Source organism: Mauremys reevesii, linkage group 1 (assembly GCF_016161935.1).
Source record: "Mauremys reevesii isolate NIE-2019 linkage group 1, ASM1616193v1, whole genome shotgun sequence".
Classification (NCBI taxonomy): domain Eukaryota; kingdom Metazoa; phylum Chordata; order Testudines; family Geoemydidae; genus Mauremys; species Mauremys reevesii.
The window spans coordinates 262,937,711-262,962,546 of NC_052623.1; the positions used below are offsets into that span (position 1 = coordinate 262,937,711).

General features: G+C 44.5%; 1 protein-coding gene across 5 annotated transcripts in view; it reads left to right on the top strand.

The window, feature by feature from the left end:
• The first annotated feature begins 1,022 nt into the window (after positions 1-1,022).
• Positions 1,023-24,836, top strand: part of TCP11L2 (t-complex 11 like 2) — a 33,385-nt gene continuing 9,571 nt past the window's right edge. Inside the window, exons 1-7 of one of the 5 annotated variants that reach the window (XM_039514312.1) lie at positions 1,023-1,196; positions 17,905-18,074; positions 19,356-19,491; positions 20,483-20,603; positions 21,145-21,365; positions 22,411-22,547; positions 23,444-23,634. In XM_039514312.1, coding sequence (XP_039370246.1) covers positions 17,939-18,074; positions 19,356-19,491; positions 20,483-20,603; positions 21,145-21,365; positions 22,411-22,547; positions 23,444-23,634 — 942 coding nt within the window. In that variant the 5' untranslated portion in view covers positions 1,023-1,196; positions 17,905-17,938. Of the gene's footprint in view, positions 1,197-1,948; positions 2,139-15,339; positions 15,359-17,904; positions 18,075-19,355; positions 19,492-20,482; positions 20,604-21,144; positions 21,366-22,410; positions 22,548-23,443; positions 23,635-24,836 lie in introns of those variants that run through there. The other 4 variants (XM_039514302.1, XM_039514317.1, XM_039514329.1 and 1 more) reach the window with 4 other exon arrangements.

The following is a 24,836-nucleotide window of genomic DNA, read 5'->3' on the forward strand; positions in this document are numbered from 1 at the left end:
TTAGCAGAGCTTGTGTTAATGGGGAGGTACTGCAGGCATCAGCATTCTTATTTTTATTTATTATTTGCATTATGGTAGTGCTTGGGACAGGGCCGGCTCCAGGGTTTTTGCCGCCCCAAGTGGTAGGGAAAAAAAAAGTCACGATCACGATCCGCGGCAGTTTCCACCGCACCACTTTCTTCTTCGGTGGCAATTTGGTGGCGGGTCCCTCAGTCCCTCTTGGAGTGAAGGACCCGCCGCCGAATAGCCGCTGAAGAGCCCCATGTGCCACCCCCTCCCCTGGCCTGCCCCAAGCACCTGCTTGCTGGGCTGGTGCCTGGAGCTGGCCCTGGCTTGGGAGCACCAACATGCCCCAGGACCCCAATGTTCTGGGAGCTGTACAAACACAGAACAAAAAAACAGTCCTGCCGCCAAAGAGTTTACAATTTAATAGAAGGTAATACAACCTTCATCACATGTACTACTTGTCAGGTGTGTTAATGGTAATGGAATTATTTCACAAGGAGGGAGGAAGAGCTATGTATAACAAGGACAAACAAGGTATGATTTATTACCAAAAGCTACTTAGTGCAGTAAGATGACTGCTAACATTTTGCTTCCTGGTAGGAGATCACATTGCACATGGCTCAGGAATTTTTAGCAAGAAGCAAGATTACTATGTCATACACTATTACTAGTAAATAATGGAATCTTGCAGTACTTGGGCTTCATTGATGAAGTCAGTACAGCTGTAGGAATAGCCACAGTAATGACAGTCTGCATTTCCTTAGCACATTCCATTGGCAGGCTCAAAGGATTGAGCAAGCCCTACACCATAGCAGTGAGCTAGACGCATGAGTAAACTGAGGCAAAGAGGCTGTGAGTGACTGGGCTAGGGCCACAAAACAAGAAAATGGCAGAAGTGCAAACAAAACCTTGGCATGCACGTGTTATCCGGCTTGTTATGCAATGTAAAGTACAAGGACAATTTAAAAAAAAATTGTCCCTTTAAATCCGAACTTCCGTCCTAACAACAGCTTGGCTGTTGGAGATAAACGTCTTTTACAGCCATCACTTTCCTTGGCAGTGTACAAAGTGAAGCTGGGCCTCTGTGTATCTCATGGAGCTTCGCTCCCGGAGATCAGGCTGACCAGGTCCCTGGTGGGTGCCCTGCGGAGGAGCAGCGCCCACAGCAGCACCCAACACAGCTGGCAAACGTAAGGACTATGTTCCTATTCTTGGTGCACCAGCAAAGGTTTTGCGAACCCGCCTCTCTCCCTGGGGGGAGCGGGGCAGTGGATGTTGGGGAGGATGGATGGCGGGGAGGGATTCAGTGCCGTGGGGAGGATGAGGGTAGCAGCATTAGAACAATTTCTGTAGTGCGGGTACTCAAAACTATTCAGCAAAACTGTCAGTTCTGTACATGCTGGAAACCACTTCAAGCCACGTGGTGCTGCTCCCCCCCCAGCGCCCCTTATTCCAGCCCCCCCTGGATGGGGGGGTATAAGGGGTCGGAGCAGCGGATGGATGCGGGAGGGTATCAGAGGTGCGGGGAGCGGAGCAGTGGGAGGGATGGGGGGGAATGAGGGAGGCTATGGGGGGGGGGAGCCGGGTGAGGGATTCCGTGCGGGACGGGGGGGTGAGGATGGGGGAGGGTATCGAGGGGGCAGCAGGGTGACCCCCCTCCTCCTCCCCTCGGGCATCTCCTGAGCCGGGGCCCGGGGGTGGGGCCGGACCGAGGACAGGGCCCTTCCGTAAACACCATCCAGCCCTTCCCCCTCCCGCCTGGACGGTTCCATTCTGTCCGGAGAGGGGGGGCACCTACCCCCCTCTCCCGGGGGAACCGCGGACTGGCGGGGCGGAAGGGGGATCCTGCCTCTCTCGGATTATTGCCCCCCCAGCCTGAGCCTCCCTCCAGCCTCCATCTGCGTGGCCGAGCTGAGCGAGCTACAAAGGGTTAAAACTCCCCCCCCCGCCTCTCGGCGGAATGGAAGCGCCCAAGGAGCTACTAATAGTCTCGGATAAGTGTCTCGCGGGGGGGCCGGGGGTTTAAAGCCCCGACAGCTGAGCGGCAGCGCGAGAGGCAGCCCGGGCCGCAGGGTGAGCCCCCCGCCCCCCCCATCCCGGGACTGCCCGGGGAGCTGCCCCACGGGGACTGGGTGAGCGGGGGCCCCTGCGGGGGACCCCGGATCTGCCCCCCCAGACGGGCGGGGGGGCTGGGTTTTGGGGTGTCACTTCTGGGCAGACGTTGCCCCGCTGTACTAGGGAGGCGGCTGAGCCCCTCTGGCGGGGGGGTGTGTGTGTGGGGGGGGGTCGCTGATGCCACCCCCGTGTTTGTAAACAAACCCCGCCTGGCCCTGGGGGACTGTCCCCCCCCCCCGTTGGGGCGCTGGCAGAGGCCGGGGGCGGCCGTGCGCGGTGGGAGTTGGGGGCTCCCCGGAGCCCGGCCGGGGTTCCCTTGGAAGCGCTGTTTGTTTTTCTGGGCTTGTGCCAAAGCTCCTGCCTCCAGTCACGGCCAAAAGCGCCGCTGGGGGAGGAGCCCTGGCCCGGCGGGGCGGAGCCGCCGGGGCGAGGGGGCCTGCAGTGGGGGGCCCGCACCGTGGTGCGGCTGCGGGGCGGGGCGGGGCGGGGCGGGGGGGGGAGAAGGGGGAACTGAGCCGCCGTCCTATTGCTTGTGTGTGAGGGGAGGGAGTGGGGACAAGTGGCTCCTGCACGCTGCCCGCGCGGGACTCTGCATCCAGGCTCCGATCGGCTGCAAGGGCTGGCAACCTCCCCATGGCGGAAAGGTCAGCCTGCCTGCGGGGCTGAACATCCCCGGGCAGGTGTGACGACACATTGTGCAACCCTCCCGTTTTGCAACTAGTTGCAGTTTCTGCCGCGCAGCGTTACACCGGCCTGCTGCCGCTCTCTGAGGACGGCTTCTTTACGTGACAGCCCACTTTGCCCCATGCCTGACACAGTTTATTTCGGAAACTAGCAGCTGTTAAGCAGTAGAAAGATGTTACCCCTGGAGACGTCAGTGCTCACCTAGACTGGCAGAGAAGCAGCATCCGTCCCTTCAGAGGGCAAGGAGCACACATTTGAAAATAAAGTACCCTAGGACAGTGATCTTCAACCTGTGGACCCTTGAGGAGGGTGTCTGCAAACTAGGTGTAAGATTTTAAAAGGCTTTGGCATCTCCATTTTAAAATTTTTAGGGGTCCTAACATGAAAAAAGATTGAAAATCACTGCCCTAGCCCTACTGAAACTGACATAGGAAAAAACTGACTGAGGGGGTAAAAAAAGGGGGGGGGGCAGAAAAACCACAAACAACTTGTCTGTATATTCTCAATAGAAAAGCAAGAGGGAGCTCTAGACAGAGTTTTTTCCTTTATAGTAGCAAAGGACAAAGGGTGCTGTACTTGGTGTAAACTTTAGTGACATAAATGTGCTTGTACCTTAACCATCATCATACTTCCATAGCTAACTGGTTGATTAAATTTACATAGACAACTAACAATAAACATGCCACAGACCTGAAGAAATATATATGGGAATAAAGCTTTGAAAGAAAACTGAGGAAGCCCTGTAAACCTCCATCAAGAAAATTAATTGATGTTTCTAAACAAATGCTGTAGACAAAAGATACAGATGTCACATAAAAAAACTTGTGTAGATCTCTCAGCAAATCACTTCTTAACAATAAAAAAAGGACTGGTGGTTCAAACCAAACAAGCCTAACAACTTGCTACAAACTGCCATAGACTAAGAGGGAAAGTGAGGGAATTGTCTAACTTTTAAAACAGAGCTTCCACTAGCCCTGACATATTGTACGAGTACATATCAATGCTACAGCAGAAGTCAGGGCACCTGATCTGGGTGGTGATGGGGGAAAGTAGCACAAACTGAAGTTGCAATAGGCATTGGCTTGTTCTGGCAAAGGTAAAAAGAACGTAAACCAAATGAAAAGAAACAAGACTCATCAATCCAGACTAGTAAACATTGGGCAGAACACTTCCAAGGCCTACACAAAGGGATCCAGCATGGAAATCTTACTTGAACAAAACAGCATTACAGATGCTTCCTGAGTTACGCAAACCTGACATACGCAAATCCGAGCTTATGGGAAAAAGTTCTGTAAGATAGAAATAGGGTTGTTTTGCATAATGGTTGGAGATATGTATGGTTGGAACAGAATGCTTGTGTAAATCAGGGAGCTCTGTATTTTAAAAAAATATGCTTGAAGCCTCCATTAAAGTAAACTGCCAATCCTCCCTCAAGATACCTCGTATATTACATGAACTAAGGAAAACCTTCAGGAAACTTAAACTGGGGGAAATCACATGGCCCAGATAATGTCAAAGAAGATACCTAATATACCCAGGCAGCCATTCTAAAACTGTTTTACCTAATCCTGCAATCTAGACACTTCCCTGATATGTGTCATATGGACTAATTAGCCTAATATATAAAAGCAAGATTCCCTCAACCCAAACAACTATAGAGGTATCTAAGTCAGCAGCAAAATATTCCATAGTATTTTCCTTTAAAAGAATACAAAATTTGACTAACAATGGAATCTGTAAAAACAACCAGGAGTCCTTGTGGCACCTTAGAGACTAACATTTATTTGGGCATAAGCTTTCGTGGGCTAAAACCCACTTCATCAGATGCATGGAGTGGAAAATACAGAGGCAGGTATAAATACACAACATATGAAAAGATGGGAGTTGCCTTACCAAGTTGGGGGTCAGTGCTAACAAGCCAATTCAATTATGGTGGAAGTGGGCTATTCTCAACAGTTGACAAGAAGGGAGGAAAATCACTCTTGTTGTGCTAATGAGTTCAGTGTAATCAAGATGGCCCATTTCGAACAGTTGACAAGAAGGTATGAGTATCAGCAGGGGGAAAATTAGTTTTTGTAGTGACCCATCCACTCCCAGTCTTTATTCAGGCCTAATTTGATGGTGTCCAGTTTTCAAATTAATTGCAGTTCTGCAGTTTCTTGTTAGTCTGTTTTTGAAGGGTTTTTGTTGTTGAAGAATTGCCACTTTTAAGTTTGTTATTGAGTGTTCAGAGAGATTGAAGTGTTCTCCTACTGGTTTTTGAATGTTATAATTTTTGATGTCAGATTTGTGTCCATTTATTCTTTTGTGTAGAGACTGTCCAGTTTGGCCAATGTACATGGCAGAGAGGCATTGCTGGCACATATCACATTGGTAGATGTGCAGGTGAACCAGCCCCTGATGGTGTGGCTAATGTGGTTAGGTCCTATGATGGTGTCCCTTGAATAGATGTGTGGACAGAATTGGCAGCGGGGTTTGGTTCCTGGGTTAGTGTTTTTGTTGTGTGGTGTGTAGTTGCTGGTGAGTATTTGCTTCAGGGTGGGGGGCTGTCTGTAAGCGAGGACTGACCTGTCTCCCAAGGTCTGTGAGAATGAAGGATCGTCCTTCAGAATAGGTTGTAGATCCTTGATGATGTGCTGGAGAGGTCTTAGTTGGGGGCTGTAGGTGATGACTAGTGGCGTTCTGTTACTTTCTTTGTTGAGCCTGGCCTGTAGTAGGTGACTTCTGGGTACCCTTAATCTGTGAAAGTCAAGTTGGATTCCTTCCTGAGAAATTGATCACATCTTTACCTTACGGGTCCTGTTCAATATAGGCTTTTATACTGCGTTTATCACCATAGCATCTGAGCACCTTCCAATAGTATGTTAAGCAATGTGGCTACACAGCTGTCATTTGTTGTTTTGTTCTCTCATTTCTTCCCCAGAGGGAGAAACGAGTGGATTATCTTGTTAAATATACCTGTTGGGGGTGTGTGTGTGTGTGAGAGAAGGCAAGGTCAAAGAAATGTGCCTTGCACTTGGAGCAGATAGTGGTGCTGTTTGTGATAGTGCTTACTTTCTGGTGGAGTTCATTCCATGGTCTCAGACCACCCCCAGAGAAGGTTGTCTTCCACACAGATAAGCTTTACTTTTATTGCTGCAAGTTCCACTGTGCCAAAGGAATGAAGTTGTTGACCATGCTCTCTGTCCCTCTGAGCTTTTAACAGTGTTTTGGGTATCCTGTGTCCTCATACCAAACATGTAAAAAGCCAGGGGAGAAGATTTAAAAATAATTGTTGACTCAGTCTAGCATCCAGGAATGAACCTTAAATTGCTGCACAATAGAATTGGTGGAAAACCACAGAACCTAATTAAAATTCATGTGCAATCCACCCAGCACAGGATAAAAACAAGCATGCCATCAAAGGCCTTTATGTAAAAAGGGGAATAAGACAGGATGTAACTTCAGGTTGAACCTTCTTGCATGCTAGTGACTTATCAACCTTATTGGAACAATCATCAGACTTAGGGCAGGTCTACACTAGAAGCGTGACATTGGCACAGCTGCACCACTGCAGTGCGTCTGGTGAAGATGCTTGATGCCAGCGGGAGAGTGCTCTCCTGTCGACATTATTACTCCAGAGGCGGAAGCTAGGTCGATGGAACAGCATCTCCTTAGGTCGGGGCGTGTATCTTTTCTTCACATACCTGAGTGACATAAGTTAGATCAACTGAAGCAGTAGTGTAGACCTGCCCTAAGCTTTTCTCTCACTTGTATAGTGGGAATCCCATCTATGTAGTTGTACTCTCATCTAGATAAGATGGCAGCACATAGAACCTAGTAAGTGAAACTGGAAAACAAATACATTTCAAAAGTCTGAAAACAAACTTAAAATGCTGTTACAGAGATAAGGAAACTGAACGTGTGCTAAATTATATTTGTACTTGGCCTTCCAAAATAAATTTGAGGGAGCTTAGACTGGCTATAAAAAAAGCTCTTCCAATTTACACAATAAACTACTAGGTTAACCCTCCAGTATAACTATTGCGGAAACATAATACTATAATTCAACCCAGTCTGTTAAGTAGAAGTGCAGTCTGGAGCCCAATTTTAGCAGTTAATTACATTTTTGGGGATAAACTCTGTAAAACATCTGCAAACGGATACAGGTACATTTCCGCCACACACTGCACCCCAAACAATGACTGCAGAGCAGAGTTATTGCTTTCCTCCTTCTAGTGCTGTTTTAGCCAACACAGCAAATTTGCTTTCCATCTCAAGCTTCTGGAAGGTATTCTATTAAAAAAAAAAATCCAAGTGAAAACCAGATCCATTCCCATATATTGTTGCTGAACAACTATAATATCCTGACAAGTAACATGATCAGTACCACCCCGTATTAAAAAAATACTTAAGACATTGGACCAACACATAAAAGTCACTGGGAAGAACATATAAAAAACAAGATAGTCCTGTCCCGTGATCTTCACTAATCTATCATGTGGGCAGACTACCTCACTGCCCTGAATGTAAAAAGCTAAGTTTGACTCTTGCCAGCTACCCAATTGGTGGCCACAAATGGGGGGATACAAACGCTCTAAATCAAGAAGAGACATTTTAGACAGATGGCTTTCTTTTTCCAGTCTCCAAATCTGAGGGAGTACAAGAGATTTCCCAGATTTATCAGGGATAATAAACATTTTATATAAAAAATCGGGGAAGAAAAACAGTGCACAACTTGGAAGAAAGGAGACTACATTGCAGAGAAATGATCGCGCTACATAGCAACGAACCTCTGCATCAAGAATGCCCACTAATGTTTATGGATGCAGGGTGTATATATATCATACATTTAGAAAATGTGAAGTCCTCACCTGGGCAGTTTGTACTTACCTCTGACAAATACCTAAGGGGTCTCTTTCTCCTTCACCTGGTAGCAGTTGGATGAGCTTTTTTTTTTTATTTTTTTAAAGTACTGAATTTATATTTCCAATTTCTGCTTTTTATACCACAGAAAATACAGGGAGGGGGGATGCTTATTGTTTGGTGCATCTGTTACAGTGACAATATTCCAGTAATGTCCAGATCTACAATATTAAGATCTGTGCAGAATGCATTCCCCCAACACCCCTGAGAACTTCTCTAAGGGTATGTCTACACTACGAAATTAGGTCGAATTTATAGAAGTCGTTTTTTAGAAATCATTTTTATACAGTCGATTGTGGGTCCCCCCAAACAAAATGCTCCAAATGCATTAACTCGGTGGACTGTGTCCACAGTACCGAGGCTAGTGTCGACTTCCGGAGCGTTGCACTGTGGGTAGCTATCCCACAGTTCCCGCAGTCTCTGCCGCCCATTGGAATTCTGGGTTGAGATCCCAATGTCTGATGGGGCAAAAACAGTGTCACGGGTGGTTCTGGGCACATGGCGTCAGACCCCCCTCTCCCTCCCTCCATGAAAGCAATGGCAGACAATCATTTCATGTCTTTTTTCCAGGCTTACCTGTGCAGACGCCATACCACAGCAAGCATAGAGCCTGCTCATTTCACTGTCACCGTACATCTCCTGGGTGCTGGCAGATGTGGGACTGCATTGCTATGCAGCAGCAGCAGCCCATTGCCTTTTGGCAGCAGACAGTGCATTACGACTGGTAGCCATCGTCATCGTACTCCTGGGTGCTCTTTTAGTTGACCTCAGTGAGGTCGGTCGGGGCGCCTGGGCAGACATGGGAGTGACTCAGCCAGGTCATTCCCCAGTCATACTGCACCGTCTTCTGGCGAGCACCCAAGAGATGGCGATGGCTAGCAATCGTAATGCAGCAGCTTCTGCTGAGCACCCAGGAGATGATGATGGCTAGCAGTCGTACTGCACCATCTGCTGCCAGCCTAAGGTGTATAAGATAGATGGAGTGGATCAAAACAAGAAATAGACCTGATTTGTTTTGTATTCATTTGCTCCCCCATCCCTGTGTGAAATCAACGGCCTGCTAAACCCAAGGTTTTGAGCTCAGTCCTTGAGGGGGCCATTATGTGTGACAGTTGTTTGTGTTTCTCCTTGATGTAAAGCCACTCCCTTTGTTGATTTTAATTCCCTGTGAGCCGTGTCGTCGGTCGCCCCTCCGTCAGAGCAATGGCAGTGTACCTTTTTTCAGCGCAGATGCCATAGCACTGGGAACATGGAGCCTGCTCAGATCACTGGGGCAGTTATGAGCACGGTAAACACCACTTGCATTATCCTGCAGTATATGCAGAACCAGAACCTGCAAAAGCAAAATCAGGCAAGGAGGCGATGGCAGCGCGGTGACGAGAGTGATGAGGACATATACATGGACATAGAGTTCTCACAAAGTACGGGCCCTGGCAATGTGCACATCATGGTGTTAATGGGGCAGGTTCATGCCATGGAACGCCAATACTGGGCCTGGGAAACAAGCACAGACTGGTGGGACCGCATAGTGTTGCAGGTCTGGGACGATTCCCAGTGTCTGTGAAACTTTTGCATGCGTAAAGGCACTTTCATGGAACTTTGACTTGCTTTCCCCTGCCCTGAAGCACCAGAATACCAAGATGAGAGAAGCCCTCACAGTTGAGACGCGAGTGGCAATAACCCTGTGGAAACTTGCAATGCCAGACAGCTACTGGTCAGTCGGGCATCAGTTTGGAGTGGGCAAATCTACTACTACTAATAATAGGAGATATATCCATCTCCTAGAACTGGAAAGGACCTCGAAAGGTCATTGAGTCTAGCCCCCTGCCTTCACTAGCAGGACCAAGTACTGATTTTTGCCCCAGATTCCTAAGTGGCCCCCTAAAGGATTGAACTCAGAACCCTAGGGTTAGCAGGCCAATGCTCAAACCAGTGGGGCTGCTGTGATCCAAGTAGCCAACGCAATCAAAGAGCTGCTGATATCAAGGGTAGTGACTCTGGGAAATGTGCAGGCCATAGTGAATGGCTTTGCTGCAGTGGGATTCCCTAACTGTGGTGGGGCGATAGACAGAACCCATATCCCTATCTTGGCACTGGAGCACCAAAGCAGCGAGTACATAAACCGAAAGGGGTACTTCTCAGTGGTGTTGCAAGCACTAGTGGATCACAAGGGATGTTTCACCAACATCAATGTGGGATGGCTGGGAAAGGTGCATGACGCTTGCATCTTCAGGAACTCTGGTCTGTTTCAAAAGCTGCAGGAAGGGACTTTCTTCCCAGACCAGAAAATCACCATTGGGGATGTTGAAATGCCTATAGGTATCCTTGGGGACCCAGCCATGGGCACCAGCATTCCAAGCTGGTGCTTGGGGCGGCATTCTGCAAGGGGCGGCATGAAGCCATACACAGGCAGCCTGGACAGTAGTCAGGAGCTGTTCAACTATAGGCTGAGCAAGTGCAGAATGGTGGTAGAATGTGCATTTGGATGTTCTAAAAGCACACTGGTGCAGTTAACTGACTCGGATAGACCTCAGCAAAACCAATATTCCCACTGTTATTACTGCTTGCTGTGCACTCCACAATATCTGTGAGAGTAAGGGAGAGACATTTATGGCAGGATGGGAGGTTGAGGCAAATCGCCTGGCCGCTGATTACGCTCAGCCAGACACCAGGGTGGTTAGAAGAGTACAGGAGGATGCGGTGCGCGTCAGAGAAGCTTTGAAAACCAGTTTCATGACTGGCCAGGCTACGATGTGAAAGTTCTGTTTGTTTCTCCTTGATGAACCTCCCCACCCCTTGGTTCACTCTACTTCCCTGTAAGCTAGCCACCCTCCCCCCTGCCCCCTTCGATCACCGCTTGCAGAGGCAATCAAGTCATTGTTGCTTCACATTCATGCATTCTTTATTAATTCATCACACAAATAGAGGGATAACTGCCAAGGTAGCCCAGGAGGGGTGGAGGAGGAGGGAAGCACCAGGTGGGGTGGGGTGGGGTGGGGGAGGAGGGAAGGACAAGGCCACACTGCACTTTAAAACCTTAAAACTTATTGAATGCCAGCCTTCTGTTGCTTGGGCAATCCTCTGCAGTGGAATGGTTGAGAGGCCGGAGGCCCCCCCCTCCCACCACGTTCTTGGGCGTCTGGGTGAGGAGGCTATGGAACTTGAGGAGGAGGGTGGTTGGTTACACAGGGGCTGTAGCGGCGATCTGTGCTCCTGCTGCCTTTCCTGCAGCTCAGCCATACGCTGGAGCATATGAGTTTGATGCTCCAGCAGCCTGAGCATTGACTCCTGCCTTCTGTCAGCAAGCTGACGCCACTTACTCTCTTCAGCCCGCCACCTCTTCTCGCGTTCATATTGTGCTTTCCTGCACTCTGACATTGTCTGCCTCCACGCATTCTGCTATGCTCTGTCAGTGTGGGAGGACAGCATGAGCTCAGAGAACATTTCATCTCGAATGCATTTTTTTCGCCTTCTAATCTTCGCTAGCCTCTGGGAAGGAGAAACATATGCAGCAGGTGGGGGGGGGGGAAGGGAGAGTGGTAGTTAAAAAGACACATGTTATAGAACAATGGGTAGACTCTTTCATGGTAAACCTTGCTGTTAACATTACATAGCATATGTGCTTTTGTTACAAGGTCGCATTTTGATGGCTTCAACCCTCCCCACACCTCGTGGTAATAGCGGGGAACATTTCTGTTCAGTCACAGGCAAACAGCCCAGCAGGAACGGGCACCTCTGAATGTCCGCTTAATAAAACCACCCTATTTCAACCAGGTGACCATGAATGATATCACTCTCCTGAGTTTAACAGAGAGAGATAAAGAACGGATGTTGTTTGAATGCCATCAAACACGGGGACCATACGCTGCAATGCTTTGTTCTGCAATAGCAGCAAAGAATCCTGTGGCACCTTATAGACTAACAGACGTTTTGCAGCATGAGCTTTCGTGGGCGAACGCCCACTTCATCAGATGCAAGTCTTGCATCCGACGAAGTGGGTGTTCGCCCACGAAAGCTCATGCTGCAAAACGTCTGTTAGTTTATAAGGTGCCTGTCATAAATAAACAGATCAGGGTTAAGGTCTCTTTTACCTGTAAAGGGTTAACATGCAGTACCTGATGACCACCTGACCAGAGGACCAATCAGAGACAAGATTTTTTCAAATCTCTGTGGAGGGAAGTCTTTGTCTGTGTTCCCTGTTTTGCTCAGAGAGCTCTTTTTGGATCTAAGAAAGAACAGTCATGTCTCCAAGTTCTCCTGGAGTAGTTTCTACTAATTAATAGTGAGTATTAATTAGAAAGGCAAATTAGTCTTTTTAGTTGCTTTCTATATTTGCAATTGTGTGTTTGCTAAAGGAAATTCTTTATTCCTGTTTGCTGATATTGCTTTTACTGAGAAAGGAAGGAGAGAGGATTCTCTCCAGAACTTAGCAAGGTTACACCCTATGAGTGTCCAGCTTGGACTCATAGAGATTCTGTATTTTCTTTTTATTCTTTAATAAATTCTTTTCTTTTCTATTAAGGACTTGTTTGGTCTTTCCTTGGGTGGATTCTCAGGGAAAGAGAAGGGGGAGGTATCCCTCTGTAGTTAGATCCCGGTGTCTCTCCTAGGAAAAGGGAGGGGGGAGGAAGCAGGGGGAATGGTTTATTTCTCCTGGGTGTAAGAACTCCATGGATTTGGGGCTCTTGGAATCCCCTAGGATTTTGGGGAAGGACTGTGTCTCAATCCACATTTCCTGATTGAGTGGTGGCAGCTTACTAGATCTAAACTAGAATTTTAGTTTAGAGGGAAACCAAGTCAGGTCCTCACATTGGAGCCCAACAGCTCCAAGTGGGGGTGAGACTATGACATGGTGGCAGCAAAGGGGAGACCTACCCTAGAATTTTGGGGTGGGGGAAAACATGCGGGTCCTCACTTTGAAACCCCCCAGTTCAAGTGAGGGTAGACTCTGACAGTGCCACAGGATTCTTTGCTGCTTTTACAGAACCAGACTAACACGGCTACCTCTCTGATACTTGTTCTGCAATGTATCAGAGGGGTAGCCTGTGTTAGTCTGGATCTGTAAAAGCAACAAAGAATCCTGTGGCACCTTATAGACTAACAGACGTTTTGTAGCATGAGCTTTCGTGGGTGAATACCCACTTCTTCAGATGCAAGCAATCATTGTTCTGCAATGATTCCTGACTACATGCTACTGGCCTGGTGTGGTAAAGTGTCCTATATGGAGGATGGAATAAGGCTGCCCTCCCCAGAAACCTCTTGCAAAGGCTTTGGGAGTAGATCCAGGAGAGCTTTATGGAGATGTCCCTGGAAGATTTCCGCTCCATCCCCAGGAGCGTTAACAGACTTTTCCAATAACTGTACTAGCTGCGAATGCCAGGGTAAATTAATCATTAAACACGCTTGCTTTTAAACCATGTCTGATATTTACAAAGGTACACTCACCAGAGATCCCTTCTCCACCTTCACCCAAGGCAGGCTCCTGGACCCTGGGTTCGGGGGTTACTGGCTCCAGGTCCAGGGTGAGGAAACAGATCCTGGCTGTTTGGGAAACTGGTTTCTCTGCTTCCTTGCTGTGAGCTATCTTCAACCTCCTCCTCCTCATCTTCCTCATCCCCAAAAACCACTTCCGTGTTGCATCCTACTCCATTGACTGAGTCAAAGCACAGGGTTGGGATACTGGTGGCTGCACCCCCTGGAATGGCATGCAGCTCATCATAGAAGCGGCATGTTTGAGGCTGTGACCCGGAGCAGCCGTTTGCCTCTCTGGTTTTTTGGTAGGCTTGCCTGAGCTCCTTAAGTTTCATGCGGCACTGCTGCGAGTCCCTGTTATAGCCTCTGTCCTTCATGCCCTTGGAGACTTTTTTTTTTTCCCCCCAAATGTTTTGGCATTTCATTTACTGTAACAGAGTTCTGATAGCACGGATTCATCTCCCCATACAGTGATCAGATCCCGTACCTCCCGTTCGGTCTATGCTGGAGCTCTTTTGTGATTCTGGGACTCCATGGTCACCTCTGCTGATGAGCTCTGCATGGTCACCTGTGCTGATCAGCTCACAACACTGGCCAAAGAGGAAATGAAATTCAAACGTTCGCGGGACTTTTCCTGTCTACCTGGTCAGTGCATCTGAGTTGAAAGCGCTGTCCAGAGTGGTCACAATGGAGCACTCTGGGATAGCTCCCAGAGGCCAATACCGTCGAATTGCATCCACACTACCCCAAATTCGACCTGGCAAGGCTGATTTCAGCACTAATCCCTTCGTCCGAGGAGGAGTAAAGAAATAGATTTCAAGAGCCCTTAAAGTCAGAAAAAAAGGGTTAAATTGAGGTAATGCTGCTAAATTTGACTTAAAATCATAGTGTAGACCAGGCCTAAGAAAATGAATCTCAAGACTAAGACTCTTTCCTGTTCTTTCTTGTTCATTTTTGCTGGGCTTTATAATTTTAATAAAAAAAGAACAAACAATCAGAAAAAGGAATGTTTCCTCTGTTTCATGCATACACATGCCTCTGCTACAGGAACAGGTGTTAGTCTTGAGTCACTTGGTGGTACACAGGTGTGTGCATCACTAAACAACATATTCAAGACCCTTGGCTGTTCATATCAGCAGAGTCAAAGGATTGAATGGGCATAGAAAGTGGATTCACTGCTCACCCCATGAATGTGGACCTTCCAGCTCACTGTTGAAGCATGTAGTGACATTGCAAGCTTTCCTCACAATCTGTTCAGTCTCTCTCTTTTTTTTTTTTTTCTTTTTCTGGAGACAGGCATCCTCAATCTTCAGGTTTGCAAGGCACCTATTCATGACAGCTCAATACACTCACAGTTGAGAATTAACGCTTGTAGTGAATATTATACATTGTGAGGAAGAACCTTTTTTTAAAGCATGCAATATAATGCCAGGTGTCAGAGGTCTAGTCAAGCACCTCCTCATGGCCAGTCACCAGACTGCTGTGAGGGAACTGAGCTGCTAGATCCTGTGTGTTTTAAGCCTCCAGTCTGAACAGAATCCAGGTGCTGCTTCCCGTTTGGGGTGCAGATCTATCTGGCACCCACTTCTGAGAGCTCAGAGCATGTGGCCCACTGTTGAGTTCCGGAACTAGTACTGGCCCCTCAGACTTCCTTCCCCACCACCCCAGTAGCTTAAATACCACCTTTTCCAGAACTCCACGTGAAGGAGTGAGCCTTCTGGTTACACTATGTGCCCCTTGATGAGGTAATGTCTACACAAGGATTAAAAAAAACTGTGGCTTGCTCAGGTCAGCTCACTCAGGCTCGCAGGGCTCGGGCTCTGGGGCTGAAAAATCTGTGTAGACATTCAGGCTGGAGCCCAGGCTCTGGGACCCTGTGAGGGTGGAAGGTCCCAGAGCTTGAGTTCCAGCCTGAGCCCAAATGTCTGCACAGCAATTTTTAGACCCATGAGCCGAAGTGGCCTAACCTGGGCCAGCGCCAGCCATGTTGTGAATCTTATGTTCCTGTGGATATGGCTACACAGTGGTAAAAGAATGGCTCATCTAGTCCAGTATCCTGTGTTCTGACAGTGGCTGGTGCCAGATGCATCAGAGGGAATAAACAGAACAAGGCAATTACCGAGTGATCCATCCCGTTGGCCAATCCCAGCTTCTGGCAAGTGATAAGATGTAACAGGTACAGGTTTATAACACACGTCTTGCTATTAAAGAGCTAACTTGCATTTATACTAAAATAATAAACCCTACATTCATTTCCATGCTTCAGTTTCTTCACCACTCTGGAACGTTCATTGGGCTGGGGGCAGTCCTTTGGGGCCCTGGCCATCCAATATCCTCCTGTAGCAGTGCATGATTTGTGCTCTGAAATGTGGTGCTTTCTTCCCCAGCTTGCCTACTCTGATTGTGGCTGGTCTGTCTTCTTATGTTTTCCTGCTCAAACTTCCTGTGAATCCTTTTGCTTTGGTAGCTTTCCACTGGTCCTGCTCACCTACAGACCAGCTTGGCCAACTGGTTTCCCAGCTTGGTGATTTTTCATAGCATAATTATTGTGTGGTCAAAGCACAGTCATTAAAACTATGTACGCCCTGTTGTCCTCAGTCTGGTGTGTACCTGCTTCAGGTTCTGTCTGTGATGGTGGATACACAAAGAGGTATTCGTGATACAGCAATTTCCATAGCAACAACTTCATAATACCAACCAGAATTCATTAGTTGTAAAGACCAAGCCTCTACATCATCAGTCTGTTGAGCCCTAGATATCAACGATAAATCCTGTGTTTTATTGTGTACTTCTCTATAAACGTTGTGACTTTTTTTAAAAGTCCCGATTCTGGGTAGAATAACTTATAATGTCAGCTCAGATATTCAATATTTTGGAAGCTAGCTGTGTGCATGCCTCTCCACATGTGCTTTAGGCCCTGAAATATGGTGATGTGTTGCTGCTCCCAACAATGACATACAATCCTGCTGTCATCAGATGGAAAAAATAGGTACTCTGCAGCTCCTTTAAGTATAATCGTATTTGCTCTGTTATGCTCTCTTTTGAGGGATGGGGCTGAATAACATTGATCAAGGAATCTGGAGCCCTTCATTTCTACCATAGGTTACTTGTTTCAATTCTTTCCTAGTTAGTAGTTTTAGTAGGTCACTATTGTAGATTTCAAGTCTGGAAGAGCCCACTCTGATCATCTAGTCTGGCCTCCTGCATAACACAGAACAGAAGTCATGTATCAGGCTCACAACTAAAAGGTCCAGAAGAGACTTCCCAGCTTGAACCCGTGAGCTCTCTAACTGAAAGAAGAATCCTACCATAGTTCCACAAAGCTACTGCACAATGCTGACAGCTGTTTTTTTTCTGATGTTTTTTGGGCACCAGCTCATTCACACAAGTTAAGCAGTGGATAGGTACTCACATTAAAAACTCCAGCAATCTGACTCTAGTGGTGGGTATTCTCATCGGTGAGACGGTGGGTTGAATAGAAATAGAAAACATATTGCCCTCTAGCCCCTAGACATGGCCTCGTCAGACTAAGAGTTAAAATAGTAAGGAAGCTTGCACTGACACGGCTGTAACTGCGTAGTTATAAATTGAGTCCATTAGCTTTCTTAATCATTAAGTAATGAACTTCTTAAGAAGAACTGATGAAGTTGGTGTTGCTGATTCAGCAGATCTCACTTTCTTCTGAGACAAAATGGTGCTAGGTAGCCTCTCGTATTAGAAGTGTCTAACTGTGGGCATCAAGCACTTTGTGCAAGAATAACTGTGCCAGCCTTGGTGTCCTGCGCAAACTCCATTTTGGGTAATTACATGGACTATCTGTTTAAATTCCATCTCCAATTTTAATTAATGTATTTACTTCCTGTCCTAAGTCTGCAAAACATTGCATAGCAAAGCTACACAACTGCCCTGCTCCATCCCAGACGTGACTTAATTTCTCTGTTGTGGGATGCAATTTCATACATACAGCTTTGTGAAGTCTGAGGGCCCTGTGAGTTGCTATATATCATAAATGTAACATTAGTTTTTTATTAATAGTAACTTCTTTATTTATTTTGTTTGTTTTTTGTTTTTGTTTTTTTCTCATCTCATCCCTGGAGAAAACCTTTCCAATTCAACACAATTATTAGTCTGATTCTGTGGCTTGCTCCTTTTAGGGGAGTCCTTTTGCATTTCAAGATCCACGAAGAAACTGAATGTCTTTGACAAGATGTATTAGTTCCCTCTCTCCCCTTAAACATAGCTCCTGTCCCTGTAACTGCAGTAACTTTGTGGGAGAAAGTGCAGAAACTAAGGTGCCTTCAGAATGCTGCTCGGCACCTAAATTCATCAGTAGGGGTAGTGCTTTAAGGAGTACCTTTAAAGAGTTTGACAGCTCTGCTTCTAATGCTCCTGACAGCACAATACTTTCTGCATAAAGAGTAGATTAGAGGTTGATGCTGCTGACATTCATCTTTAATATTCATTTAACTTCTTGCAGAACTAAAAGTTTAATTCTTAGGATTTGTACAATCCTATACATGTTACAAATTAAGCAGTTAACTTCACAAACCCACTAAACTTCATAACACCCTTATAAAGAAGGCAAGCATTTATACCTGTTTTGCAATGTAATATTCAGTGCTGATAACAGTAATTATTGAAATATCGCTACTTTTATAAAGAAGTCTTTGGAAAATATGAAGTGCTAGAAAATGTTAATCATGTAAAATTATTTCTTTCCAGGTTCTGTGTACTGTACTAAGTGAAGTGATTCAAAATGCCCCTCAATGATGACCAGAACAGTGATTTTGATTCTTCAAGGCTATCTGAAAGCACAGCTTCTTCCAGTGACTCTGAATATTCAAGGCAGAGTTTTACTAGTGACTCTTCAAGCAAACCCAGCTCCCCAGCTTGTAAGCAGATTTAACCTGTACAATAGATATCTAGGCTATATTTGTGTATATGCATGTAGTGGGACTTGGAATTTATGACTGGTACTTCGGAGTGTTAGGAGAAAGGCACAGCTTCTTGTTTGAATCACCACAGCTCCAAGTGGTACAGTCTGCCACCATGAAGCACAAGCAGATCCTTAGTATACATGCAACAGTTGTTACTACTTCCTTCCAAAAGAGCAACTAAAGTTTGCCTGGCAGAGCATTCTTGTCTTGGATTATTCTGGCTTTGGCTTATAGGTTACAAAATAGTACCATTTTGTCCATCCACCAAATGTTGCTTCATATACAAAGGACAAGATGCCTCTATTTAGCCTTTAAACTTCAGAATTATGAAATCAAATCAATAGTGTTGTGACTTTTTTTCACTGAACAGTAAGAAGTCAAAACACAAAATAGACGTGAAGAAGCAAGTTATTTTGAATGACTTATGAGAATAAATACTACTGTACATAAAATACACTTAATTGTAGAGCACTTCACTGATGCTAACAAATCTTTTTAGTATGTATAAATTTGTCTTAATTTAAAAGTAAACTTGTTAATGGAACTGAAAGTTTGTATTTGGTATGTTCCCTGTCCTATATCATTCTTTTCAAAAGTACAGTTTCCAAATATGAAAAGTAAACTACAGAAGTTTATTTTAGAAACTTTGTATATTTTGTGAGCAATCACGCCTTTCAAGTAAGGGTGTGTTATGTCCTTCACAACATAAACTCTTCAGTAAGAGACATGATTAGTGGGGCAAAGACACTGGCATATGCTATGGAACAGAAGCTGCATATCTCAAAGTAATGAGTTTAGACTGTGGTTACAATAATTATGGAGAGAAATGCATCTGTTTGCTCAGTGATAACATGCAGCCTGTATGCATGCTTATTTATTTTGACTCTTATGTAAAACCTGCCCACCCAAAACTCAGGGTTATATGCTGGGTCCTGTGTTTAAAGTGAGAGGGGTACATTGGCCAAGATATCAGAGTAAACGGCTGCTCTTCAAAACATGCCATAAGAGTCTTCTACCTTCCAAAGATGAGCTGGGAAAGACATTCCTTTACCAGATCATTTTAAGGAGATGCTAAGAACTCCCAGTCTAGCTAGCTTCTCATAAATTAGTATCCAGTTAGCAGGAAATAAAATATCATGCCTAACTATTTCCAGGTTTGTTTTTTGCAGTACAATCCGTTTTTTAAAATTGAACTTACCTACAACTGACTTGTGGCTCTCATTTCCTTCATTACAGCAACAAGCCCTCCAAAAACTGTTACATTTGATGAATTGATGGCTGCTGCAAGAAACTTGTCAAATTTGACTCTAGCTCACGAAATTGCTGTAAATGAAAACTTTCACATGGAACACGTAGACCTCCCACAGAACAGGTAAGTTAGTCTTTACACATTTTGCAGAAACTGATATGGGGTATGTGTGTGCACGCAAGGGAAACTGGTCTAAAGGTACACAACCTGCGAAGGTGTTCCACACTTAATGCGGAACTCTCAAGGCTGCAATATTGTGGCGTAAGTGCTGCAATTTGGTAGGGTTAACATGTTTTCTTCTCCTGGAGCATATGATGCTCTGCCTTATCTATAAGGGAAGATATGTAAGCAATGTGGTATGCACTTTGGAGTCCACCTTTAATGTTTCTTGCCAATCTAAAACCTCTGGGAAGGATTGTGTGTGTGGGGGGGAGATAAAGTTGTAGTACTGCTGTGTGTATGGTATGTGTGGCTTTTATCTATATACAGCATTTGAGCTACTGAGTATGCTGTATCAGCTATACTCATCTCAGTAATGAACGCAGTACTCGTGCTGCTCTGCATACTAAAACACTCCTGGGAAGTTGGAGGAAGAAAGGAGTAATTTACATACCCAGTTTAGACTACAGTAGGAATGCCGAGAGATTATAATTTAAAATGGAATCTGGCCATGCTATTGAGCCAGTTTTTACAAAAATACAATGGGATTATTGTTGATAACAAGTAAGGGTTGTTCTTTTTTTATATATGGCAAAAAATGCTTCTCCAAAAACATACTACTCAATAGCACCAAGCTAGTGGAATTGGTTTAATACAGAGTTGGAATAAAAGTCTTTTATACCCAAATACTGAATTGCCAGCACCACTTTCTGCAGTACCAGGATTTTCTTGGGGAAACCTCTCATTTTAATTCTTAATCCTGCTTAGTTTTGGGGGGTGATAACCTGGGGTCCAAGGGTGATCTGGTTGCAGATATAGCTCTTCCAATTAGCAGATATGATGATGGTTCTCCAACAGTCATTGGACTGTTTTAAGATTGTGTGTGGTGGTTGTTTTTGTTTTTAAACTCTGTTGACTTCTTTAAATCTTTTTGTGCAAATTCATTTCCCCACAGTTTGGAGGGTAGAGTGAAACAAATTGTACATAAGGCATTCTGGGATCATTTGGAGTCAGAACTGAATGAAGATCCTCCAGAATATTATCATGCTATCAAGCTCTTCGAAGAAATTAAGGAGGCAAGTTAGTTTCACACACACACCCTTCACATCTCCAGTATTGTGCTGACATCTTAGGCCCCAGTCCTGCAAATGCTTCCATGTGGGTGGGCCCGCACTGTACTCAGTGGGATACTTCTGCATGTCTGTTGCAGGATGGGGATGTGATACACTGTGCCTAGAATACAAAGTCAGAAATCAACTTTCCAAATAGGATCAAGATCTTCCCTTATTACTGGGAATCCTGGTGCCAATTCATTAACTTATTAGTAAAGACCTAAGGGTGTTTCTGAAAGCTTGCAAAGGTCTCAGCCAGTAAGCTGGTAAACTTGTCGTCACCAGCTTGTCTATCTGTATTCTGTTCCCTTTGGCTGCTTTTCCCATGCTGCTAAATAAAATAGCCTTTCCAATTTCGGGATTTGCAGTCAGGCTCTACAGTGTACCCTTGACTTCTTCAAAAAGCTGCTTTAATTTCATCACAGTTATTAAGCTTGCTGGTCTCGCGTTGCTGCACTTATTAAAATGTCTTGTGGGTTTTTTTGTTTTTGTTTTTTCACTTCAGACTCTTCTTTCCTTTTTGACTCCTGGAGCAAACAGGATTCGAAACCAAATCTGTGAAGTCCTGGATGCAGATCTTATAAGACAGCAGGCTGAGCATGATGCTGTTGACGTTCTTGGGCTAGCTAACTATGTCATCATCACTATGGGGAAATTATGTGCTCCAATAAGAGATGATGATATAAAACAGTTAAAAGCAACTGGCAATATTGTAGAATTGTTGAGGTTGGTGTTTGGCTACTTTTCATATCTTTTTGTTTGTTTGTTTAGAAAATACAAGTTTTTGACAGACAAGGTGTTTTGGGTGGAGAGGAGAGGAACTCAAAACTAACATTAAACTGGAATAGCGGGCTAAGCTAAGAAACTGCCTAAATATTTTCAAGTTGGGTTAGATTAGCAGTAGAGTTGGGTAACGTGGTACTTCATCTAAGAGTTCTAATTGTTTTGGATTTTTCACAAGCATCTTTTTTCAATGGTGTATGTTAGTGTTGCAATACCCTGAAAAGTGTCCCTGTTTTTATAAACAAAAAAGAAAACAAAACAAAAACATCATGCAGTTCCATGTGTTTTTAAACCCATGCTTCCATATCCTTTTCAAGTTAAAAGGTGAGTGTTCTTGTTTAGAACTGGCCGGGGGAAAAAGTGTACACTCCATCTGGAATATGAAAGTGAAGCTCAATTCTTTGTCTGTACCATTCCCTTTATTAAAGACTTCACTATTAAAGTTTGATTAACAAATCTACCTGAACCTCAGATGTATTAGCTCTGTAATATAAAGCAAGAAACTATTTTAAATGTTTTTGCCATCACTTAGGCATACCTACAGAGAGCAAAGTGGTTAAGTAGGAGGGAATGAGGTGTTTTGTTTTGGCATAGTCAGAGTTGCTAGAATGTTTTAAATTTCAGTTTGCTTTGGCTGCGATGTGTTAATTGACTCCATATTGCTTCAAAACCTTTCTGTTATTGGCCTGTGGCACTAATGTCTTGATCATGCAACATCTTTGCCCTACTTTTTGTAACTTACACCAAATATCCCAATACATTATTTAACTCTCCAAAGTGCTTTGGGTATATAAACTACCATGAAAGTCACTGCAGTGCCAATACTTTCTCTTCAGTACTTGGAGCCTGTTCTCTAAGGTAGAAGGACTACAAAACAAGTCAAGTATGTAGGTGTACATCAGGCTGTTCAAGAGCATATGAGTTCATCTTGAAACTCCAACTTAATTTCTTCTGAGATGTTGCACTGTAATTTTGTCTTTGCTTTCAGACAAATATTCCATGTTCTGGACCTCATGAAGATGGATATGGTTAATTATACCATTCAAAACATTAGACCACAGCTTCAGCGTAACTTGGTGGACTATGAAAGAACAAAATTCCAAGAAATTCTTGAAGAAACACCAAGTATGTATTATGATGTTTTCAGTTAATCAGATACAGTGGAAACCATTAAAGCCAACCTTTCTCTCTGTTACTATAGGTATCTGTTGAGCAAGGCACCTGGGGACAAATATGACCATATCCTACCTTTTATATGATAACTAATAATTGTGAAATGCTGACTTTATTGGTCGCTGCTGTTGTAAATGCATAAGACCACACCAAAAAGATACAGTTTGTGAAGAACTTGTTCCTGCAATCAAAGCTTTTGATAGCTGATTAAAACAGTTCTGCATACATAGGGCTCAGTTTTATCTTGCAATATATGAAATCACTATCTTTGTATATCTGAAAATCTGCTACTGTTCACATGCATATGCACAGTAGTTGGTTTTTCCAGAATACGTGCCATTGCATGCTATGTAATTGGTAGTAGGCAGAGGCAGGATTAAGTCCATAATGAAGCATAGAACAACAAAACCTATTCTCTAGTGAAAATAAATGTTTAGTTTAGATGTTGTGAAGGCACAAGTGAGTCTTGTTGCAGTGTAAAGATAATACAGTTAAACCATTGTTAAGAAATTTTGGAAGAGGAAGAGAAACTGGTGACATTGATGGTTAATGCACTAGACTTGCTGAAGATTTAGATAACTGTATTTAAATCTTGCTTGTGCCTCCAGTGCAACTAGTCTGCTATGGGGTTTTTATAACCTGCCCAGAAGCTTCAGCTGGTCACCAGTGTTGGCTAGGTGAAAAAAGCTTGGGGAAAAACTGACTTGAGCAGACTTAACAGTCTACTGCAGTCTTATTTAGAGATCAGAAATGGAGTTGTCTTGTTCACCTACATTACTTGTCAATATACTGTACACTTGCATAGAAAGTTATACAATAAACCTGTATGGAATTTTGTTATTGTTTAGGTGCTCTGGATCTAACAACAGAGTGGATAAAGGAATCAATAAAAGATGAATTGTTGTCTGTTTCTTGTGAAACTTCTTCATCCCCTGGTGTTGATGGTAGCTCTAAACCAAATCTCAGTCCCACTCTGGTGCTAAACAATGGCTACTTGAAACTGTTACAGTGGGATTATCAGAAAAAAGCAATTCCAGAGGTAAGAAGTTAATTCTCATGACTCTTCTTAAATTATCCCAGTGCCTCAAAATTTACTCTTAATTCTCACTGCATGGAAGTACTGTTCATGACACTAGATGTTGTGGAACTCTCCTGTAGGACTTCTCTTGACAAATAATTCCACAAATTTCCTGGTTTCAAAGTAGCATGCTCCATAATCAAGGAGCACTTTCCTGGTAAGTATCAGTTGTTTGTTGTTCCCTGCATTACAATGTCATAATGCTGATGATACCGTGTGTGTGTGTGTGTGTGTGTGTGTATACACTTGTGTGCGTGCTCTCTCCTACATAGCAATAGCCTTACTAGTTACCTTAACTGTGATAAGAGCAAACTAGAGAATGGCTAGAGAATTTTCTCCAAGGTTGAATTAATAGGACAGTAGATCATCAGTTCACATTATGAATGATCTCCTTGCCATGGACAAAGGTAGTGCATCTGTTCTGATATTACTGGACTTCTCTGTAGCATTTAAGACATTTGACCATGGAATCCTGCTGTCCTGCCAGAAATAGCAAGTATTAGCAGGTTCCTGCTAATAAGAGTTGGTCATTCCCCTTGGGCCATATATGGAATCATGATTGGCACCTGCTTTGCCATCTGGAGAGTCCCGCAGGGATCAATCCTGTTCAACTGTATGAACCCACTAGAGGAAAATGGTAAAGCAGCATGACTTAAATGCTAGCAATAAGAAAATGATGCCTACCTCAGTTAACTGTACAATTAGTGGTGTGTTAATCTATCTGCTAGCTATCTAAATGCTTGGCTGAGAACAACAATGAATGAAGACCAGTTGGCAGCAGTTAAACCCAGGAAGACTGAAGTGATGCTGGTGGGGAGAAAGGAGCATTTACCAAATCAGTAACCTCACTTTGAAGGACATGTACTGTTTGAATACTGCTAACTCTTCAGTCTTATTCACCTGAACTGTTTACAACTTCTGAATGCCGTTATGCTCAGATTAGTAAAATATGCCCTCGTCCATCTGAAAGACAGAGTAGATGAGGAAATATCTTTTATTGGACCGATTTCTGTTGGTGAGACAGACAAGCTTTCGTGCTGCATAAAACTCTTCCATCGAAGGTTGGCAAGAAGACTGCTCCTGTTCCTGTCAGATTTGTACTTATCCATGGAACTTGATGGATATGTGGGCTCTAGGCTTGATTATCTTAATTCTCGTACTAT